Source organism: Gordionus sp. m RMFG-2023, chromosome 1 (genome assembly GCF_954871325.1).
Source record: "Gordionus sp. m RMFG-2023 chromosome 1, tfGorSpeb1-WG-v2, whole genome shotgun sequence".
Taxonomy (NCBI): domain Eukaryota; kingdom Metazoa; phylum Nematomorpha; class Gordioida; order Chordodea; family Parachordodidae; genus Gordionus; species Gordionus sp. m RMFG-2023.
Genome location: NC_088775.1, coordinates 44,756,643 through 44,781,983, shown reverse-complemented (window position 1 = coordinate 44,781,983; position 25,341 = coordinate 44,756,643). Strand labels below are relative to the sequence as shown.

Below are 25,341 nucleotides of genomic sequence, written 5' to 3'. Positions count from 1 at the left end.
ACGGTTAAATTTTGTATTCATTTATATTGCTATTCTATAATAATTATAATATAAGGTTTTAAATTTAAAATAAAAAAATAAGAATAGGTGGATATTAATGACGCAGGTTACTCCGATAATTTATATGATGTGCTAATGACTTACAGCAAAGCAAGCGGTAAGACCTGGCTTGATGTATTGGATATGGCCCGAGATGGCATTTTCGCTGACACCCGATTCCATCCACTCTAAGTCCAGTTCATTGCAAGCCTTTTTATAAAAGAACTAAATATTATTTTTCCTTAATATTTTTCCACTTAAATTAATTTTTTATCCTTAATGTTTTTCTACTAAATTAATTTTTATTTAGTTTACTAGTAGTATTTTATCTTTGTCTCTTTTCTAATCTTAATTTATATCTTACTTTTCCTTTTCTCTTCCATCCCCTCCCATGTTCAATTTACGGAATTGATGGTCATTCTAGCTTCGAAATTGTCTACGCAACTCAGTACTAGATCCACTCCGATCTCTATTAGTCCCTTAAATCTCTCGTAATTCTCCATGGTGGTTATGTTCATATCGTAAATTTCAATTGTCACATCAGGGTTTATATGCCTTTATAAAAATATTATGAAAAATATAATCTGTTCGAAGCCCCACCCCCCCAAATTTTTTTTTTATTAAAAAAAGGATTATAAATTAATCTTAAGCGTAAATTCATATATTTTTAAAAAAAGTAAAGGTCCATATGTTGTTGGTGTTGCACGCATTTACATTATTCCACCAACTAAATGGAAGTGTATTGAACTGATAAGACCAAATATCTTTCGAAGTCTTATATACCAACAATACATCCATAAGAAATTCTAGTTCATTATAAAAACTGAAGGAAAGAAAGAATAATTGTGCTCTCCTAGAAATAATCTAATCAGATTTCACGATTCCTAGGAATAAAGAATTAACTAACAGTAAATAGAGCACGCTTAACATTAACACCAATATATGAGTATAAGAGTGATCCAACCCTCATTTCTTATTCCAATATTTATGAATATTAAAATTATAATTGATATTATATTATAAAATAAACTACAAGCCTAATATTTAAAATTTTGATTAAGGAGATCCCCATTATTAGAGCACAATGTGTAAATGATATTCCATCCTTGATTATTCAAATTAAACCAATTTTTTTTATTGGGTAGGTTGTAAAACAAACGACAAACTTTCTTGCTCGTCAATACTCAACATTTCTACTTAAATAAAGATGTATTTCATTAATTATAAAAAAAATGGGATTTTCTATCAATTTATTTCAAATCTTAATAGTGTGCATGGTTCATTTCATTCATCTATCTACATTGAATAAATTTCCCAATAAAAAGAATTTAGAATGGAAGATAATATATCATTAATAATAAACAGAATTTTAACCGCAATGTTTCTTTAGCAGCATGTACTTTGGACATACCGGCTTGGGATGGGTTGTAAAAGAGACGATTCATATTTGCTAACTCCACCTTGTCATAGTCAAATAGTAGTAACTATGAAAAAAATATATATCATTTTTTTAATATACCATAAGGCAATTTCCAGGATACTCAAAGCGGGTTTCCTAGACATGTTTCCAGCAATTTTTTATTAATTTCTATTGTATAACATAATATTTTTTAAAAAAAACTCAGTAGTTAGTGGGTTTCTAGGAGCCAGCCATTTAATCGTTAATAAAAAATAAATCATAGTCAACTATGAAGTTTATTATATTACATCTAAAATATTTATTTGAAAAATTATTATCCATTTTGGAGATAAATAAAACATGTTGAAACAACCGTTCTGCCTGAAAATGACATAATATAATTTTTTCTTTCTTTCTTAATTTTTTACGCATTATATAAAAAAAATACGTTACCTATATTTTAAATTCATATCCATAAGAGTTAACATAATATCGTGGCTAAAGGGAGTGAACTATATGACACTTTTGGAGGAAAAATCAGATAAGACTAAGATTTGATAAACTATTTATCTCTTCATGTCTATAAAAAAATTAATGTTTTCCTACTCTTAACAATTGCAAATTATGGTGCCGAAAATATTTCAACTAAAATAATGTTTCTGCATAACATTTTCCCGCATATAAATATTTTTTTAAATTCATTAAAATTTTCTTACGTTTTTCTTAAAATAAAATTCATATCCAAATGTTAAAAATAGGGCCAAGAACCCGAACTCTTTAGATTGGACCTAGTGTTGTTAACCCTCTTGATTTGAGCCGATTTTTAAAAACGTCTTAATACAATATTTTATCCAGAAAAATATAACGCAAACCTGAAGATTTTCGTTATAAATAGTAGCGAAATCTCGAGGTAGGCAATATTTTTCTGGCTAAAATGTTGAGCGAGCCATTTTTAAAAATCGGTTCAAATCGAGTCGTTTAACAACACTAATGGACCCAAATCCTTTTTAAATTTAGAGTTTAGGGTTTCTGGAATTGTTTTTCTATTTATTTTCATTATTAAAAGCATTTGGGGGGGGGGGGGATCTTTTATAATATTTCTTGTGCAAAAAATATAAGCTAAACGTTTTTTCAAAGAATTAGGCAAACGGATTCGCGTAAAACCCGATCAGTCTAAGGACCCTTCTTACGCCCAAGGCTTGCTACCGCCATTATTCCTTCTAACTATCTAAGTTTCATCTCTTCCATTGAATTTATTCCTAGCTTTCTTATTTTTATCCCCTATCCTTTCCCGTAAATTCGGGTAATTCAATACCAAATCGATAACTTTTCTGCCCGACCTTTTTAATTTCGATAAAATTTTGTATGCTGAGAGAATATCATTTGAAAGCATCGAATCCAAAATTTTAGCTTCCTAGTACTCATAGTTCCAGAGATATCAATGATCAAAAGTGCCAAAAAAGACCTTTTTTCGAAAAATATGATTTTTTGAAACTGATATAAGTTAAAAAATAATGATTTTAAAAATATAAGTTATATGTCATTTTGTAACTCTATTAAAGGCCTTTTATTAAACATAAAAATTCCCGGTGTTTCGCTCAATTTTTTTAAATTTAATATTTTCTTATTCTCTAACCTTATATCTATTCATAAAAAAAATTTAAACTTGGGACAGCCATGCGTTTTTTAGTTATTACGATTTAAAAAATCAAAAAATAAATATTTTTTTCAAAAATAGATGGCGCTCCTTTATAAAATAACGTGTTTTGTTATAATTATTATTTTTTAAAACTTTTTTCACTTTTAAACATAAATAATAAGATTTTCCAGCATTAATATCATGAAATCAGATTATTTAGCTGCGGTTATAATCATTTTTTTTTATAAAAAATTTTAATTTTCGAAAAATTATTTTATAAATTTTAAAGATATAATAGATAAATTAAAATTCATGAAAGATATTACCTATTTTCGGTTTTTCATTAAATTTAGTTTTTTTGACGCCATGAAAATTTCGTTTTGCCATAAATTATATGTACGCCCAGTAGCCGTTGATGGGCTAACTATTGTTAAAATATTATTTTTTGGTATGAAAAGATATTTTGTGCAGCTGGATAAACAAAAGAATTTGCTTGTCCTTTAGGGCGAAGAAAATTAATTTTTACTTCATCTCTAATTACATTCACTTCTTGTAAAAATCCTAACCACCAATCGTTTTCATATGCACATGTTACATATCCTCTAATCTCATCGATTATCAGATCCTCAATCAAATATCTATTGACATTCGTTGCAGTCACCAAAATAACAGGTGGGTAACGGGGGATTGCAAATCATTCTGCCTATAACATCTCTATAAGTTGTTAATGTATCCTCAACATTTTTAGTCAATGTTTCTAATTCACAGCTTAAAATCATAAGTTTAATATTCTGATGTATGCTACAAACGCATACACTATGTGTTCCGCTAGCCCCTGCTAATATACAATTTTTTGGTTTTAAGCTAGCAAATTTCGAAAATCCAATTGTTAAGTTTGAATTACTCGCCTTAAAATGATTATATAATTCTTTCAACTTTTCAATGATAAATATGCAATCTTTTTTCCCTGATAATACCTACTAACTTTATCAATGCAAAAAAAATTTTCAAACAATATCAACTGTTTTTTGATTGAGATATTTTGCAGGCTTTCGATTTGGAGTTGAAAGACTCCCCTTTTCTTCTAAATTGATTTTGGAATTATATGCCATATGATATGTAGCGTTGAATGTCGTTTTTATTTTATTTGCGCTCCAATTAGGAGGCAGAATGGTCAGCAATTGATATTTTTTATTTTTAGATAAATTGGGATATTGTAATTTCATGTTATTGAGTATATCATTATTATCTTTCGTATCCGAATCTGGATTGTTAATTATTATATCTGTAATCGCTTTTGTTATTATTGCTGCCTTTTTTTGGATAATTTTTTTCGGTTAGTTTTTTTTTCTTAATAGGAGATATTCCTATTTCATTTAAAGTTATATTGATTTTATCTATTGATGTTGATGCTGTTATTTACATATTCACTATCAGAATTTATATTTTTGATATTTTCTTGTGATAACCTTTTACCGCATTTATCACAAATATAATGTTCAGCCTCAATGTTTGGATATTGTGACATCCACGTCATGACTTTGCGCAGGTTGTTTTTATAATTAAAGTGTTTAGATTCTTTTAAAAGGATTTACGCATTTATATTTATATATTATAAATAATTTTAAGAAGAAAAATAATTAATATCAAAATATTTGTAAAATAAAAATTAATCAATATTAGGGCAGGACCATGAAAACTAGCTTTTATCTTTCAACAATTAATTATTATATTTTCTTGTATGAGATATCGGAATCTTAACTATCTTTTTAGGTAATTTAATCATTTATTATAAAAACTAATTTTTACAAGTTATCAATATAGCAATAATAAGTAGTGATCTGCATCGAGCCTAATTTTTCAAGCCCGGCTCGGTCCAAATTTTTTTTTAAAAAAATTTAATCCGAATTTATATAAATATAGAAATTAATTTTTATAATTACTCAAAATAAAAGATATATGTTATATGTCGTTTAGTTTCAATAAATAAAATCAAATATTTTTATTGATTTTTTTTTCAAAATATTAGCCCGACCCGAACTTGATTATTTAAATAGAATTGTGCCCAAAGCCCGTCCGGGCCTAACTTTGCAAATCTCTAATAATAAGTAAGCCTATCAAACGATCTATATAATATTTTTTCCTGATAGTAATGCTGGAAAATCTTATTATTTATGTTAAGTGAAAAAAGTTTTAAAAAATAATAATTATAACAAAACACGTTATTTTATAAAGGAGCGCCATCTATTTTTGGGAAAAATATTTATTTTTTGATTTTTTAAATCGTAATAACTAAAAAATCCATGGCTGTCCCAAGTTTAAATTTTTTTCATGAATAGATATAAGGTTAGAGAATAAGAAAATATTAAATTCAAAAAAATTTGGAAAGCGAAACACCTGGAATTTTTATGTTTAAAATTTATAACGTAAATAAAAACCGCAACAATATTATTTCAAAAAATCTTTAATATTTAATAAAAGGCCTTAAATAGAGTTACAAAATGACATATAACTTATATTTTTAAAATCATAACTTATCTCAATTTCAAAAAATCGTATTTTTCGAAAAAAGGTCATTTTTGACACTTTTGACTATTGATATCTCTGGAACTATGAGCACTAGGAAGCTAAAATGTTGGATTCGATGCTTTCAAATGATATTCTTTCAGCATACAAAATTTTATCGAAATTAAAAAGGTCGGGCCGAAAAGTTATCGATTTAGTATGGAATTACCCATTTCTACATTTTTCACCTTTATTTATTTTGCTTTTTAAAAAAATTAATTATTTTCTACTACATTTTGACAACATATCATATCAGATAAAGTAACCCATGACTGGAAAAAAAAATTTAATTTTTACCACCATCATTTTGTAAAATTTGTCGATTATAAATTATATATGTTGTTGGTTAGATTATTAAATGAGAAAAAATAACGGGATCATCAAGGTAATATAGTGTTATTAAATGCAAGTTGCAGTGCCCTGCCAATAGGTAGGCTAGAGGCATCCCATTTTTCAAAGATGGAATTTTTTTTACAATTCACAATTGCAAAAAATAAATTATTTAAGTGTAATTTTAAAAAAGTGAATATCTTATAAAATAAAATTAATACTAACTTTTGAAAATAAGTATCATTTATTCATATATTTTTTTATAATATATTATCGCGCTTATGGAAGGATAAATTACTGAGAAGGAGAAAAATCGAAGGTAAAATAGTAGGCGACCATTTTCAAAAATGGGCTTTTTAAGTACTACTTGCCATTTTATAGTAAAAAATTATTTAGAAGGAAAGGGCGAGGAATGACCTAGATGTCCAAGATTATCATCCTTGGGACGCGTCTCGTCCAGATATCTCGTCTAAAAATTAAACGGGAAGATACGGACATTTAATCATCATAAAATCTATATTTCAATTTAAACATCTGTATTGTTTTAGTTTTAAGGACAGATCCTAGGTAATATTTTCTTCAAAAGAGCGATTGACTGGTGTTAAGCTTTTTAAGATGTATGGCCATGATTTTTAAAGTGCACCTATCAATTTATAATTATATAAATTATAACTATACAGTCACCCAAACATTCAAAAATTGTAAGAATGCAAATTAAATGAATAATATACTAAATATAAAGCTCTTGTTAAAAATATTTATGTCTTTTCTTTTCGGTATTCCAACTCCTGAAACTGATTATGGGATTTTCATTAAACCTGAACTCAAACCATTTTTTAGAACGAGGGTTCGCAGCAATGTATAGCTGATTTAAAAAGGTACTACAGCTTTTATATTTTAAATGTAGAAAAGCTATTTAAGTAGCTACTTTAAAAACCTATATCTAGCTATGAGTATAATAAATATTAGTTATATTTTGTATTTGCTTTTAAGTTTTTATTTAGCAAATAACATATTTTTTCACCAAAAACATTTTTGCTAGACTAAATAATCTCTCAAAAGGAGAACTGGGTAGAATAGGGGTATTATATTTTATGAAGAATAGTTTTAAAAGAGGGAAATCTTTAAATATTGCGAGATATGATATAGATGATTTCAAAAATTTGTTATACAATCAATATTAGTTGTTTTATTTTTATCATCTTTATCGGAAATATCATCAAAAAATTTGAGAACACGAGATGTTTACGTTTTATTAGGTGATTTTTTTAAAAAATTTGACTAAAGATGATGAAATATATGCTCAATTATTGTGTTCATCTCTAGTTTCAATCACGTCAAATTTCCTATAGTAAATAAGCAAAATATTATTAAAATCAATTAAAAATTTCTGGAACTTATTCGTATCTCAAGCTCTCTACCTTTGTTTTGTCTTTTCCTAAATAAAATATCTAAATTAAATCGATATATATTTATGATTCCGATAATGAATAAGATGTCATCTTCCAAAATTTAAATAAATGAATGAAAGAAGCGAAAGGATTTGAATAAATTATATTTTTTTAAATATATTATTTTATTTATTCAAATTATAAATTAAATTATAAAAATTATATATATATATGTAAATTCAGCATTTTAAAATATTAATTAAATTTTTTTTAAAGTAGCTAAATAAGTGGATATTTTTTTTAGCTATAGCTACTCGAAATATAAAACGGCTCTATATAACGTTGCTTTTTCTTTCTTAATAGATACTTTAACAACATTGGTTCGCAGCCCTGTTTAAAAAATAAACAACTCCTTGTTTTTAGAAAAAAAAAATAGTATGCCAATCCTGTTAAGAATAAATAGAAGCAACTTATTTTTTAAAATAAAATATATGTGGTCTTAATTTGTGATTGAGAATTGAGATAATTGTAATCTTTAGTTTTTAATTTTTATTTTAGGCTGCATCCAAAAAGTTGTGAAAACATCCTTAAAATTTTGAAATTTCCTCAAATTAATAACAAATTAAGTTTTAAAAAAATAAAAATTAACATATTCAAAATGCTTGATGTGATTTAATTATTAATTAAAAGATATGTAAATATTTGATTGTATTTATTATTTTATATCACCTTTCAGTTATTTAACTTTGTATGAACCTATTATTTGATAATGGTTATCAAAATTTTATTTATATACTTAATAAATACATATATGTTGTAAATAATTATATCAATATTGAATAAACAGTTGTAAAACCCATAATAACTTTTATTTTGAAAAATAATTTATCCATAAAATATATAAAAATTATTATATTTGAGTTATATAATAAAATTGTAATAGAAATAAAATAATATCTTTTAAAAGTAGGAATAGGAATATTTTTATTAATAACTTTCATTTTTTTGTTGGCATTATCTTGATCTAGCTATTATTCAATAATAAATATCAAATAATAGTATTAAATGTACAGAAATTATAGTATCATAAAAAGAATCAATAGACATATTTTGCCCAATATTTATATCATTAAGTGAGTTAGCAATTTCATTAAGGTATGATGCAGCCTAATAAAATATATTTGGTAATATCATCAATATTTTCTTTTAACCATATATAATGTTCAACATATTCCTTTTAAATTAAATTATAATTTTTATTTTTACCAGATTTTATTGGGTGAAAGAATATAATTTATTTAGCCTTTTCATCTAAAAATTTCTTTTTCACTAGATCATTTCAAGTTATGTTTTTCCTATTATTTCCTCCCAAATTTTCCTATTTTCTACAGAATCTCTGAATTTTAAGTCATTTTTCACCAGAGGTTCTTGTGCACTCTTATGCTTTCCATAAAATTATATTCTGACACTAAAAAATATATTAATATAAAAGGCTATAATTGTTTGGTGAAGTAAATTAATAAAAATTAACAGCATTAAAAATTGTACTCACTAATTTTTTTATAAAAATTTCACAAATAAGTACATTTTTATTCGATTATAAATACCGAAAAATGAAATTGGACACCATTTTTACATTAAAAATAGCTTATATTATTTTTTTCTTCAAAATTTATTTATTTATATTTTTATGATTTTGGATGCAGCCTTAAAAAAAGATTTCATTAAATTCTACACGAAAGCATTAGGAATTAAGGATAGAGTGAATAATAATCCAATTTAAAAAAATATCCATTCGAATTTAATTTCCATTATAGTGACAACCTTGAATGCGATAATCAAACATTAAAGAAGCATCACAAAAAATTGGATTTAAATATAAGAAAAGGAGGAAATACAAGAAATAATATGTATTTCTTTATTTTTTCATATATAACTTATAATTATTGGTCCCTTGATATATGTAATATTGAGGCTCTATTGTCTGAAGTGTAATTATATGATTCTGAAAATACAACATATCAGATTAATAATAAAATATGTCTATCCTAGTCTAGTTGACACTTATTAAAAAAGAAATTATTTATATTAGACCTGGAGACCTATAATAAGCAATCAGACCCATATAATAGGGGTAAAGAATGAAAAAAATATCACCCTAATGCAGGAATGGACAAATAAATTTCCACATAAGATTTAATAAAGTAAATTATCGGTTAAAAAACTTATGTATCTTTAGACATAATATGTCCTTAATATTTAGGATTACACTATGAATTGAATGAAATATAATCAAAACGAGCAGATTTTAATCATTTGAGCATATTCTTGTCGTTTTGAAAAAAAATCAAAATGACAGTCAGGATTAGTGTTGTTAAATGGCTCGTTTTGAGCCGAATTTTAAAAACGGCTAACTCAATATTTTATCCAGAATACTATTACGCAAGCCTAAATATTTTGTTTGTAGAAGGAACAAAGGTTTAGACATCTATTAGCAAAATCTCGAGACTTAGGCAATATTTTTCTGGCTAAAATATTGAGTTAGCCGTTTTTAAAAATCGGCTCAAAACGAGCCGTTTAACAACACTAGTCAGGATAGAAAATGAAAAAAATTAACACACCCTGGCAAAGCTGAGTTTGTAACTGGATAGTTTTGCAGGATTCTGATTCATATATGGTTTAATTTTGACATTATGATTAGAGATTACAATGCTAACCCTGACGGTCTGAAATTGTTTTAATAGAGGCCTGGCAAAATGTGGGGATTTTTTTTTTCCATTATATATTTGATGAATTCTGATATTTCATAGAAGTAATAATCCAAAAAGTATAGTGTTCTAAATGTAAACACTCCCCAAGATTATAAATAGTTGTTTATTTTGGTCATCAATAATATACATTTTGGTTTAGGCCTTGTAATTAAAAAATTTTAAACCTAGCTAGGCAACTTTAGTGAAAAATATACAACTGAGCCTAGCCTGGCAAACATTTATCTAGGCTGGGTTGTGCAAAAACCAAATTTTCACCCTACTGAGTCTGACCTGAGAATTGGCCATTTACAGACCTCCTAATTATGATATCTAATTTATATATTATCTTATATTTATATAAAAAAGTTTTAAAAAAAAATAAGAAAATTGATACCAATACTCAGTTTTGAATTTACTTTTTTTATGATCAAAAAAACAAAATTGTCTGACATTATAAACAATAATAATCAGAATAAATATTAATCAGCACAGGTAGAGTCAGCCTATGAAAATATTTGTTTTCGACTCCATAATTATTTTTGTCCAGCTGGTAAAATATATTTTGTGAAATTGTTTGATGGGCTGTTAATAATTTTAGTAAAATAACATAAATTTGTCTAATTATTAATTATAAAAAAAATCCAAAACTTTGACTGGGCCTGTAAAATATTTAATATAATTTGTCCAGCCCAGCCAAAAATTTTTTACCCAGCATGCAGGCCCATCTGTTGAGCTGTGTAGTTCTCTAATAAGTATAAAAACTTTATGAAATTTGTATGATTAGTTTTTCATTTATTTTTAACTACAAATTCAATTATCTCAATTTAAAAAATTGTCTAGAAGATAGTTCGACAAAACTCAAGTGGAAAATAAAAATTAGATATAGTTTTAAATTATCATTTTATTTTACTTTGCCAATCCCACATCTTGTCAACATTTCAGCTGCAACACTACCCACACCTCCAACACCAACTATTGCAACTGAAAAATTTTGTATATCCTAAAAGAAATATATTTTATCAAAAAAAAAGCAAGATTATATTAGTAATATTGTCTATAAATATTTTACAACAAAAATAATATGCATTAGAGGGAAACCCTTTTCCTGTTAAATCAGTAGGCTATATAGCAAATTATATTAAAATAAAAATATCATCAATCAATTCCAGCTATAAAATATCAGATTCGAATTAACCTGGTCAGGATTTAAATAAATATTTTTTTAGTAAACCTCATAATTTTTTACAATTCCCATCCTTTTGAGAGCCATTAAGCGGCTAAAATAAAAATAAATATTGTTAGAATAAAATATGATAAAATACCTGTAGGGATTAGAATCCACTACCACAGAACTCATTATAACTTTCGAGCTCATAATGCGTGAAATGTGGAATAATTTTGGATGGTTGAGTAATTATCAATGTTTTCTGCCTGGTACTAAACAATATTTGGCGGGCCAATATAATAGGTATATAGTGTATAGACGCATAGCCATAAATTTTATAAGAATTTAGAAATAATTTTTTTGGAACAATAGAAATTTATTAAAACTAATCCTAGTTAAGTTTATTAGATCTAATTATCATATAAAATTTATTAGAACCACAGTTATACATTTACTCAAAATAAAATGGATCGTAAAATTTGAAGATATTTTATTTTTAAAATTTTTGAGCAAATATATTCAAAGATCGAAGTAAAATTTAAAGATCTTTCATTTTTTAATCTTTAAATTTTAAATTTCTGAAAGGGATCTTCAAATATCTAGATCCTTGAAGATTTTTTATTTAAAAATATTTTTAATCAACGATCTTCAAAGATCTTTATATTTTAAAATGTTAAAGTAAATTATTATTTTTATGATATTTTTTTGAAGTAAATGGGTTAGTAAGCATGTTATATTTAAATAAATATTCAATGAAGATGTATCATAAATAAGTGACAATTGTCATAATCGTTATTTTTGAACTTTTTTTGAAACAAATGGTAAAATTAATATTATTAAAAAAATGTTAAATTAAAATTTCAATGAATATGTAATGTAGCAGAGAAAGGTGACAATTGTCATAATAGTTATTTTTTAACTTTTTTGAGTTCTTGTGACTCAAATAAGTTAAAATTTATATCACTAAGATGTAAAATTAAAATTTCAATAAAGATTTACCATAGAAAAGTGACAATTGTCATAATCGTTAAAATTTAACTTTTTTTAAATTTTTTGACACATAAGGGTAAAGATATTTATTGTAAACATGTTAAATTAAATTTCAATAAAAGTGTATCATAGTAAATTGACATTTGTCATAATCGTTATTATTTAAAGGTTAAAATCTATATTAATAAGATGTATAATTAAAGTTTTAATAAAGATGTACAATAGAAAAGTAACAATTTTCATAATCATTATTTAAATTTTTTAAATTATTTTGGTGCAAAAGGGTTAAGATATTTATTTTAAACATGGTAAATTAAAATTACATTAAAGATGTACCATAGAAAAGTGACAATTGTTATAATGTTATTATTTAACTTTTTTGAAATATTTTAGATATAATATAGAAAAATGACAATTGTCATATGTAATAACTTTTACTCAAATTTCAAACACCTCTTTTGTATCTCTCCTTTTATCATTCAACCCACATATACATTATTAGTTCAATCCTTTCACGATTCCCCCTATTCCACCCCAATAAGACCCGCAATTACTCCCCAATTACCTCCCATATTTCTTCCTAAAGATTCCCCTTTTTTGATTTTACCTTAAAATCGCCCCCCCCCCTCTCCCCTATTTCTCCCCTAAAATTCTCCCCGCTCACAAATAAAGATTTTTTAATTCATTTATATCCAAAAAAATAAATAATTCTCTACTTCTTTTATTATAAATTTCTACACAATAGTCAATATAGGTCATATACCCCAATAAGGTAATTTAATTAATTTATCTTTCATTTCGAAAATCATATTTTAGATATTTGCCCACATATTTTGAAATAATTTCATTCATATTATAAATTAAAACATCATCTTTCACATCTCCTTATATTTAACCCCAAATTCGTTTATTTTTTTAAAAAAATTATCCAACACATTATTATATTCTACTCTATTAAATAAAAATACATTCCAAATTAATTAATTTTTCTCATCAAAAATTATTTCTTTTATTAATCATTTAAATTCTCTTTTATTCCTTCACGTTTTTATTTCAAAATTAAGGGAAATATTATTCACTTTCGGAGCTACATTAGTTTTTACACTCATTAATTTAAAATTCTTGTCTAGTTAATTTTGGTTCCTACACAGATTAATTCACCTTAACGCAACACCGACACAATTCTAAAACTAAAAGTAATAAATTTTCAACTCCAAATTTTATTGTCCAACAAAATGTAAACAAAAAAATATAAAAATACAAAAAATTGTTATAATTATAAAATCTCGTGCCTTTTATACCTTTTTGGTACAAAGAAATCACTAGTTCTAGACGTGATATATAAAATCAGGCGAATATTTGTAAATAAGATAAATATTAAATAAAATATTTTTTAAAAATAAATATATTTTACAATAATAATTTAACAATTATGTTATGATCATGGTGTTTTTTTTAAGGAAAATGAAATTAAAAAAATAAGGAAGGAGAGGAAAAGCGATGATTAGGCAAAAAAATAACTTTTTAAAAAAATAAAAAATATTATTTATATAATTTTTTATATAAAAATCTTTCATTATCTTTATTATTAAATGCGTTGAGTCTGATGAGGGATTTCTTAAAAATTTTAATGATGAAAAAATTCATACAACTTAGCTTATATAGTATGGTCATAAATTATATAAAATTCCCTCTTTTTATTTGTTATCAGACAAAATATTGTAAATTTAAGATCTGGGGGTTCAATAAAGATGGAATTAAATATCTTGATTTTTAAATTTCTTTTTTTGGCCATAATACATGATATTAATTTATATAAAATTTTTAAAAACATGATTTTAAAAAAAGAAATTTATTCATTGCAAAGGTGGGAGTATGCAAACCCCATTCATTTTAAAAATTATTTTTTAGTAGTTTAACATTTTTAGATAAGTATGTGTGTAAAATTAATTTTGATATTTTTCAGTAGCTCAAGAGTTATAAGGTTTTTTTGGCTTAAAGTTACATAGACACCACCTGGTCATCCGTGTAACTTTTTTTCTTGGCATTGTTATATATAGCATAAAATATACACTTTTTTAATATATATTTTTTTTATTAATAAAAATTTCTAACGTTCCTTATTTTTTTTCAATTCATTTTCCTTAATAAAATTAAAAAAATATAATTATAATTTTAATTTTATTTCTTCGACAAATATATTTAGATTTTTCCTTTATTAAATATCGCCGAAATGTAGAACAATATTACCTTTAAGTTTGGAATAAAAAAGTAAAAAAAAAAGAAATAATTTTTGATGAGAAAAAAGAATTAATTTGGAAAGTATTTTTGGTTAATTGAGTAGAATATGATAGTGTGGATAATTTTTTTTTAAAATGAGTTGAAGAATATCTAAAATATGATTTTCAAAATGAAAGAAAAATTAATTTAAAAGTTGATTTATGAGACTATTAAAGTAAAATTTTTATTAGCTTAAAATGATATTTATAAAAACAGTCATATCTAAAAATTTTAGTGTATAAATAAAGAGATATGACATATATTGATTATTGTGTAGAAATTTATAATATAAGAAGTGGGGAATTATTTATTTTTTTTCTATTTAAATGAAATAAAAAATCTGTATTTGTGAGCGGGGGAAATTTTAAAGAATAAATGGTGGAATATTCTAAGGGAGAAATGGGGAGGGTGGGGGGTGGGTGGGGATTAGGGAAAAATAAAAAATCTGGGAATTCATTGGGGACTTAATGGGGAATAATGGGGGGGGGGGGGGGGTGAGGTCATTGGGGAGAAATCGGTAGAATCGGAGAAGGGTTGAACTGAAATATGTATATGTGGATTGAATTTTAAAAGGAGAGATACAAAATAGATATTTGAAATTTGCATAAAATTTAAATATATTGGTATGAATGTTTAAAGAAGTGTGAGTTGAATTTTAAAAGGAAAAGATAATTTATTCGATATTAATTTTAAACTATTTCCTTAACTTTACAATAAAGATCCATAATTACAACTGCAATTCGCGACTCGAGTTGGTAGAGTAAAATAAAAAATATACAATATTTTCAGATTAGAAAAAACCAGATCGACCCATTTGAATAAGTTGTCTGGCTTATTTTTTTCAACCAAAAACCTACCAAAAATATGATAATCCGACCCAACAAAGAATTCCCATAAATATATTTTATAAATTTTGACTTGTGACTTAAATTTGACCTTTGCCTTATTGTCCGGATAGGCATGTCATTCTATGTCGTTGTAAATTGTAAAAGCACAACTTTTACTTAACAATAAATAACACACAAAATATAGAAGTTAGAAGCCATCGTTTTTTAATATTTTGTTATCTAATAATAAAGCCATCAAAAATTTAAGAAACATCTGTGCCACTATTTTTTTCTTAAAAAAATTAGATTGGGACGTTAATTTTTTAAAATTAGATTGGGACGCTAATTTTTTAAAATTTGATGGCTTAGCTCCGTTCTGACAACAATTATTTTTAATAATTTTGAAATAATCAATCATTGTCAAAATTTCTATATTATATCTTTGTTTAAATTTTATAAAAGTTTTAAAATATTACATATGAAAATTGTTAGTTTTCTATGTGATATCTAAATATTTCAAAAAATTTTAAAATAAGAATTATGACAATTGTAACTTTTTTATGGTACATCTATATTGAAATTTTAATTTATGTTAATAATATAAATTTAAACCTATTTGCGTCAAAAAATTTAAAAATTGTCACTTTTATATTGTTCATCTTCATTGAAATTTTAATTTAACAAGTTTACTATATATAATTTTGTCAAAAAAATTTAAAAGTTAAATAATAACGATTATGACAATTCTCACTTTTCTATGGTACATCTTTATTGGAATTTTAATTTAACATGTTTACAATAAAAATCTTAACCCTTTTATGTCAAAATAATTTTAAAAAGTTTAATGTCACTTTTCTATGGTACACCTTTATCGAAATTTTAATTTTACATCTTTAATAATATTAATTTAACCTATTTGCGTCAAAAAAAATCAAAAAAGTTAAAAAATAACGATTATGATAATTGTAACTTATTTATGATACATATTTATTAAAATTTTTATTTTAAATCATAATAAAAATTTTAACCTGTTTGAAAAAATAAAAAAGTTAGATAAAAACGATTATGATATTTGTCACTTTTCTATAGTACAGCTTTATTGAAATTTTAATTTCATATCTTAATAATATAAATTTGTACCGCAAAAAATCAAAAAAAGTTAAAAAATAACTATTTTGACAATTGTCACTTTTATGTGTTACATTATATCTTCATTGAAATTTAAATTTAACATTTTTTTTATTTGTATAAATTTTTACCCATTTGTGTCAAAATAAGTTATAAAAAATAATTATTAAGAAAATTGTCGCTTTCTGTTTTACATTATATCTACATTTAAATTTTAATATAAATTTTTTTTGTGAATTTAACAGAACGATGTAAAAATCAATTAACAAAATCTATGCCAATATTTAGAGTCTTAATTGACCCTAATTGATCTTCAAAAACTAGACATCAGTGGAATTAAAGGTTAATGAGTTATAAGCAAAATAAGGAAAGTGTGAAATTTTAAAGCTAGCGGAACGATTTAAGGATCAATTACCGAAACCTATACCATAGTGTAGCCCGTTAATTGATCCTAATTGATCTTCTATCCGAAAAGCAACGGAATGAACTGTTACTGAGTTAAGAGCAAAATAAGAAAGTGGTGGCACTTTGCCAAAACCGAAAATATAAATGATCATGATCTGAAACTTGGCATTTATATAGTATTCAATATGTACGTTAATAATCTATAAACCGCATATCCGTATCATTAACCATAACCGAGTATAACCGTTTTAAAACGTGAGGTAGGTTGAATTATTTAAGCTGGCGGAACGACTTGAGGATCAATTACCGAAGCTTATACTAATGTAGCCCGTTAATTGATCTTAATTAATCTTCTATCCGGAAATCAGCGGAAAAAACCGTTATTGAGTTATGAGCAAAATAATAAAGTGTTGGCACTTTGACAAAACCGAAAATATAAAAGATCATGTTCTAAAACTTGGCAATTATGTAGTATTCAATATGCGCATTAATAATCTCCAAACTTGATATCGATATCACTAACTATAACAGGGTTATACCGTTTTAAAAAAGTAAAGCTGGCGGAATTATTTTTAGAAAGTGAGTATCAATTACCGAAAATTATGCCAATGTGTAGCCCATTAATTGATCCTCCATATTCTTTAAACGGAATGTCAAAAAGAAAGTGAGTTATCAACAATAAATATTTCAAGGTCAAATTTAGACCTGCCAAATTATGGATGCATTAAAGATAAAACTTATATCATTTTTTAGTGCTCCGTTGATAAAAAGTGCTTAAGAAGTTTAATAGCTGAAATCAAAATGTAAAAGTTATTAACAAAATTATTTTAAAAAGAGTCGGTACACCAAAACAAAATATAGAGAACGACAAACATCCTATTTTTGCCATTATTTAGTGATTGTAAATTTTTTTATGAGCTTAATAAATATTTCAAGGTCAAATTTTTATCTCAGAAATTATGGATGCACTGCCCTATTAAATTTTTTCTATTTGCGAAGCCAATAATAAAGCCCGAAAGCCTATTATGTTACTCTTATAAAAGTCTATTCCTTTGTTATTGATAGATCTTAACATTTTTTGAAAAATATATTCGAAAAATGTAATATTAATTTTGAATTACAAATTAATATCTAGAAAAATTATGTATTATTTAATTTAGCCAAGTCAGGGTTGGGCAAATTTTCAGAAAATTGTATTCGGATACAGATACAGATACTTTATAAAATTTTGTATTTAAGATACAAGATACTAGATACTTTAGAAAAATTTCAATAAGATATAAGATACTTGTATTTTTTTAAAAAAAAAGTATCTAAGATACAAGATACTTTTTTAAAAAACTTTAAATAGTCAAAATCAAAATGTATAAAGCTTTATTTTCTTATCTATAATATAAATTTATAAAAAAATATTTAAAATAAATTGTAGAAAATAACAAATTTATTATATAAGATAATGCGATATTCCATTTAATAATTATATAATTAGTAAATAATAATAAATCAGCATCATATTTTAATATTATTAATTTTTCGTTCAATCTTTGACGATTTGGTCTATTAACCATATTAGCAAAGCTAAATAATCTTTCAACGGGGGCTGAGGAGGGTAATATTGTGTTATATTTAATAAATATTTCTTTTATATATTTATAACTATTTAACATATTTATACACCTGTCATCTCATATAATTTAGGACCTCTATTTCAATATCATTTATTGAAATATTAGAATTGGATGTGATACTTTTAAAGCAAAAGTAATCATCATCTTCATCAATTAAAGATTTTGTTGAAGTATTAATTTCAATATTATTTTTAAAAACAACTAAAACTTTATGTATTAACAAATCCTGAAAGTATTTTTTTCTTTTTCACCATCAATCCAACGATTTTTAAATAGTTGCCAAAAATGCACTTTTAAAATTGTTATCAAAATCATATATATTTTTAAATCTTTTTATAAATAATTTTCTATGGCAACAGCTAATGGTTTGCAAAATTGTAGATTGGTTTGAATTAAATTTGTAATTTTTTTTAACGACATTTAAATTGGAGCTGATTCTCCATAAGCAGTTGATTCCACTCTGTATTTTGTCAATCGCTATAGCCAATGGGGCCATTATATTGCAATATTCTTCTAAATATTGAATTTCAATATCTCTTAATTTAGGAAACTCTAATTTTTGACATAATTTAGGAAGTTCGCCTTTAAATTTTAATAAACTATGAAGACTATCATACAAACTATTCCATCCAGTGCAACAAGGTGTAACTAATTGTTTTCCTAAAACTGCTTTGATAAGTTCTGCAGTTTTAGGCCTATTATTTGCATTCCATAGCTTGATGATGAATTTTAGAAATGTTAGGAGAATCCTTAATAGCTCTCTCTACATCTGTTGTGACAATTAGACTTATCGTATGGCACAAACAACGAATGTGCTGAGGCAATGTTATTGAGGCTTCTTTAGACCCTTAAATAAACAAATAAATAATTTTATTTGAATAAAATTTTTTACTAAATTTACAATATCAAAATAAATTTTAAAGAAGTATTAAATAATACTTTCAATGATTTCGAATTCTATACATTCATCATCATTGATGTCAAAGTCATTCTCTACAGCTTCCATAGAATATCCAAACTCCTTGAAAGCTTTCTTAAAGTTATGGCCGTTATCTGTAACAGTTGCTATAACTTTTTCGCCAATACCAAAGTCACGATGAATTTCTTTATTATGATCATCTTGAAGTACTTCAAAAAATTTGCCATTAAGTAAGCTTAGTTAAAATTTATTGTTATAATTTTCGGTTGAAGAATCATCTGAAGACGAAGATAAACATATTATTCTATTTTCTTCTTCCATAATTTTAAAATAGACAGATATAAAACGATTCAAATATGGTAGTTCTAATTGTTAGCAAATTGCTATATGACGATCAACTTCATATGTCAAAAATTATCTTAAAATATCTAAATTTTGATTAAATTTTTCATTTAAATCTTAAAAAATATATTGCGGTGTAATATTTGATGAATAATAGTGCGCACCATGGTGAGCGTTTGAAAAACGTAAATATTTCATTTGGTATCGTGTAAATTGGTCAATAAAAATTTTAATACTATTTAAATTAACCAATATAAATTTTTTTTAAAGTATCTGTATCTTTTTGAATACAAAGTTGGTTAAGATACAAATACTTTTTAATAATATGTATCTTAGATACTGGATACAAGATACTTTCCAAAATTTTAAAAAAGATACAAGATACAAATATCCGCGATACTGCCCAACCCTGAGCCAAGTATATCTGTTTTTATGGCTTTTGTACTTGTCCTTATATTTTATTCTAAGCCGTAGGTTTTTTATATAATATAATAGTGAAGGAATGGTGAATAATAATATGTACGAATAGTAATATAATCAGAAAAGGCAACAACAATGAAGGTAATTTGTTTTAATCGCGATATATATTTATTATAAGCGTGGGGGCGTTGTGTTCTAATTAATAATTGTTGTTGAAATTTATCGGCTTGAGTATCCTTGGATATTTTATATGAGATATTTGTAATTGATTGAGACTTCATCCAATCGTCAGGTTGTTATTATTTCTATGGACATGCTATTATTTCGAATCCGAAGAGGGATATCTCTTAGTTGGCTTGGTCACTAATGTTGTTGATATCGCTGGTTTCGTTGGCGTTATTCGAGGGTAGTTGCAGGTCAAAAAGCATAAGAGCGGACATATCTCAGATCTAAGTTCTTGACGGCTCGTCGGTTGGATTGTCGATGTTCGTTCTTAATTTAGGTTTGAGGGTGTTAGGTCTAACGAGTGGAATGAGAGTTGCTCAAGGACCCAAATTGTGGATGATGGTTCCGACATTCCTGAGAGAGTATGGATGGTTTCCGATTCGAATAGTGAGGCATTGGTTTCAATCATTTAGGTGGCATTGTCGAGGACGGCTTAATCAATATTGGATCTGTTAAATAGATCCAACTGGACGTGGTCGCCGGTCCACTGCCTTGATGGTTCGTTAGCAGGGTTGTCATCTGTGGGCATCCATTGGATATTTTGCCATATGGCCGTAAAATTAGGGAAGTCAAGTCTTATAAAGATCTGAGTCGTGACGATCTCGATTGCGGGGGAATCTGAATCCGCCTTTCTTGTATACGTAGAAGAAGACCGTGGAGTCAATGAAGATTATCGAGGGTATAACGTTCTAGTCAATGGCGAAGAGAGAACCGACACCCACAGCTAAAATTTCTTTGGGATTGATATGCGCAATAGAGTGCATTACAAAGAGCAGCTCTGCTTGGGTAAAAGACACCGACATATTATCATAACCAAAGAATAATAGTACGATGAATTTATTGGAAACGTCAACGTAGACAGGGTTTGCGGAGTGCGATTTTAGCATGATGGGATGCTGAAGAGCACCAATGACAACTTCCGCTTTCTTGAAGGCGAGGTAAGTGTCTATCATAAACGTTAGAGTGCTATTGTTCATGGGTATAGTAGAGCGATAAAATTCTAGACATCCCAATAATGGTATAGGCGAAATAGTTGATTAAGCTTAAGACTCGGGCCGCGAGAAGGCGTCCAATCTCTAAATACTGATAGGAATGGTTAAGAAAAATTCCAATAATCTGGAGAGGCGCCGCTTAGTGTTTTTGTCAGCGGTATTGGTCTTGATCGGTGGGTCTATTTATCGCTCGGCTAGAAAATATCGCTCGGCTAACCACATAATAAATCATTTATTACTAAATATCGCTCGGCTAGTAAATGTCGCTCGACAAACCACATGATAAATTATTTATTACTAAATATCGCTCGACTGGGAAATATCGCTCGGCTAACCACATAATAAATCATTTATTACTAAATTTCGCTCGATTGGGAAATGTGGCTCGGTTAACCACATAATAAATCATTTATTATTTAAATTACGCTCGGATAATTACATAATAAATTTTTTATTACTAAATATCGCTCGGCTTATATTTATGTATTAAATTTCCAAACATTTTCCAGTGGGTTTTCACTTTCCTAATATTAATTGAGAATTAATTAGTTTATAAATAAGATAAAGGTTTGGACAGGTGTAAAAAATTATCTATTAGATATTTTAGCTTCAATACTTTTATAAAATTAAAATTGCTCATAACATTTTTTATTTATTAAAGTAAAAGAAATAATTATCCGCTAGATGGCGTCTTTAAATTTTTTATTATATAATTTAAAAATAATATTTTTGAATGTGTTTAATAAATTTCGCCATATTCTATCATGATGACTAAAATATTTATGATTTTTTTTATAGCATTATCTATATTTTGTAAAAAATTAGTAGTCTTTTTTAAATTTTGCAATTTTTATTAATATGAAAAATTAATAACGATGGTAATTCATTTTATTCATTCATATATAAATCATAATTATTTTTACCAAATTGATATATAATGTTATTATAATATAATTATTGCGTTCATAAAATATAATTTGTTATGAAATAGATTATGAGCAGGGGAAAATTGGGGAAAAATAAGGAATTAAAATTTATAAAAAATATTTTATCGAGTCCTTTCTGCTTTAATTCTACGTCGCTGATGTGGTTTTTTTGAGCCTTTTGGTTTTAAAACAGATAAAGTTTTATCTAATGAATGTAATTTATCTTTGCTTTGACTATTAAGTAAATTATTTAATGTATCATGACAATCTATCGATTCGGGTATTAAATAATTGCGATATTCATTATTTAAAAAATATTCTCCTTTTCCTGAGAAGGATCTTTTAAATTCTTTTTCTTGTAACATTGTGATATCCTTAATTTTTTCGATTAATTCTTTTAAAGGACGTTGTTTCCAGTTTATATATGATTTTAAAACATGGTTCATAGATTCGCAGTTGTTATTTGTCCATAAACAATTTATTATTTTATTTTTTAGGGGAATGTAAACATGTTCATAAATTACTTTTTGAAATTTATTTTTTATATATAGCAAAAAAATATTTAAATTTTCATTATTACAAAAATTGTATAAATCGTTTAATTTTTCATTATATATTTGGTCATTCCGAGAAAATAAAATCCCATTAAAAGAAAAAATATCCTGTATAATTTTTTTAGACATAACAGCATTTACACCTTGTTTTTCCGAAAATATTATATTGTCTTTTAAATGACGTGTGCATATTAAATGAGTATTAAATTTAAATATTTCCTGAATAGGTTTTACTATAGCCTTTTCTTGGTCACTACCAAATATGATATTTTTAATATTTATTTTATTTTTTAAAAATACAGAATGCAAATGAGAGAAAAAGTATGATAAGTGGTCATATCAGAATCTCCATGCAAATATATTGGTCCTAAAAATATAGGGGATTCATCTGTTTTATATCTCTTAACTGCTATATGTTTAAATACTATAGCAGTTAGGTATATCACCCAAATTAAATGTTTTATCAACGCCTAATATACAGAAGTCAGATTGGTTTGACAAAAACTTAATAGTTTTAATAATAAAATGAGTATAACAAATTATCGATGGTGTTTTCTCTTTGATGTGAATTATTGATTGGATAAATGGCGAAATATGTAGATCATTAGTAATTTGTAAAATATTAATCGCAAAATTTAGAGGTACTTTTGTATCTTTTTTAAGTTTATAATTTAAGTTATAAATTTGTTTTAAATTTTTTGGTTTAATTGGGTCTTTTTGAAATATATAATTATTATAAATATTGCGACATGTTTGATTGTCCTTTATTTGATTTCTAATGTTTGATAATAACTGATTTGAAGTCCGTACATAAGGATTTACAATCTTTTTGGAATTCCCATGGCAAGCGGGACCTGGCCATTGTCCTATATATTCAACTAAATATATATCTTTGAAATCGTAATTAGGCTTTTCAATAAAATTAATTTTTAAAATTCGGCGTTTATACTCTTTACTTCTCTTTAAAATACTATAGTATTTATAAAGAACAATTATATTTTTGGTTAAAGGTTGAGGTTCTATTTTTTTAAAAATTCTAGAACCACCTAGATGAGTGTCCTGCCTAAATAGGCCATCTTTAAAAATATACGGACCTTGAACAATATCATTATATATATTATAATATAATTTTCTTGAGCTTGATTTTGAGCCTGTCCATGGCCCACAATCATCTATATATAAATTTTTATTCTTATAATTTGTAAAATTATTATTAGAAATTAAAAAATACATATTATATTTTATACCTAAAGGTATTTCGTGCAATATATTATTGGGAGAAAGCAAAATTTTTATGGATTTTACAATGTTTAAAAAAAACCCATAGTTTGGATGACCTCCTTCGGCTATAATATTGTTTAAAAAAAAAGGTAAAGATTTTAATCGGATATCTTCGCTACATGGTTTTTTTAGAATATTTTCTATCGAAAATGATAAATCTTTTATGATATTGTTGGACAGTTGGGGTTTTTTTGTTAATGTATTAATATAATTATTTGGTATGAGAGATACAAAGTGATTGATTCTAATATTAAATATATCATTTGGACATATGGTAGATGTCCACATGATTAAAATATGAGGCTTTAAACTCTGGCTTACACCCCTGCCATAAAGGATATCGGTAAAAGCCTTTAATGAATTTGATGGGCATTGGTTTGCCAAGAGCAGCACTTAATGCGCATATATGAATTTGCTCAGCACAAACATTTATATTTAGAGCCGAATCGAGTATCTCATAATACTCATTCACCCATATATTTGGATTAATTTTATAGTTTTGGAAAAAATCAGGATGGTTTTTATCATAATATTGAGGATTTATAATTATTTCTATTGCCGTTATCAGTCTTAAAAAAATATGAAATGTTTGTGGTTTATATAACGACATTGAAACCGCCCGGTAAAAGCAATTACCATCAGATTCAATTTCCTGCGGAATATAATTTTCTAAGATTGGAGATTGCGCCATTTGTATAATTTTTTCACTTATAGAATCTTTTGATATTTTCTTTAACGTTATTGGTTGTGGCTCTCTTAATTTATTTTTTTCTATTAAGGCCCTAGCTGGATCTCTTTTTAATCTGCAAAAATAGAAAAAATTAATTTTTTTTCAAGTGATGAATCTTGAGTAAATAAAAAGAACGAAGATAACCCTAAATCAAATAAGATTTTTATAAAATGTAACCATATCAAGGTTTTATTAAAATTGACTAAATAAAATTTCTTGATATCAAATAAAATTGCCAAAATCTTTGATTTCCAATTTGGATGTATGAAAATGTGAGTACTGTCTGAACCCTTGTGCGAATATTCAGAGTCGGCACACAACATTGGGTAAAATTAATATTTATATTAATATTTTTTAAAACAATTCAAAAACCTACCAGTCTAATTTCCTAATAAAAACAGCGATTTGTCAAATTT

The 25,341-nt window shown here is 25.8% G+C and overlaps 1 protein-coding gene across 1 annotated transcript in view; it reads right to left on the bottom strand.

Moving 5' to 3' along the window:
* Positions 1-11,544, bottom strand: part of LOC135922901 (ubiquitin-like modifier-activating enzyme 5) — a 31,678-nt gene extending 20,134 nt beyond the window's left edge. Inside the window, exons 1-6 of the mRNA XM_065457415.1 lie at positions 11,436-11,544; positions 11,345-11,390; positions 11,024-11,113; positions 1,414-1,523; positions 444-594; positions 145-249 (exon numbers count right to left, since the gene is read on the bottom strand). Coding sequence (XP_065313487.1) covers positions 145-249; positions 444-594; positions 1,414-1,523; positions 11,024-11,113; positions 11,345-11,390; positions 11,436-11,488 — 555 coding nt within the window. The 5' untranslated portion in view covers positions 11,489-11,544. The remainder of the gene's footprint in view (positions 1-144; positions 250-443; positions 595-1,413; positions 1,524-11,023; positions 11,114-11,344; positions 11,391-11,435) is intronic.
* Between the last annotated feature and the right edge of the window lie 13,797 nt (positions 11,545-25,341).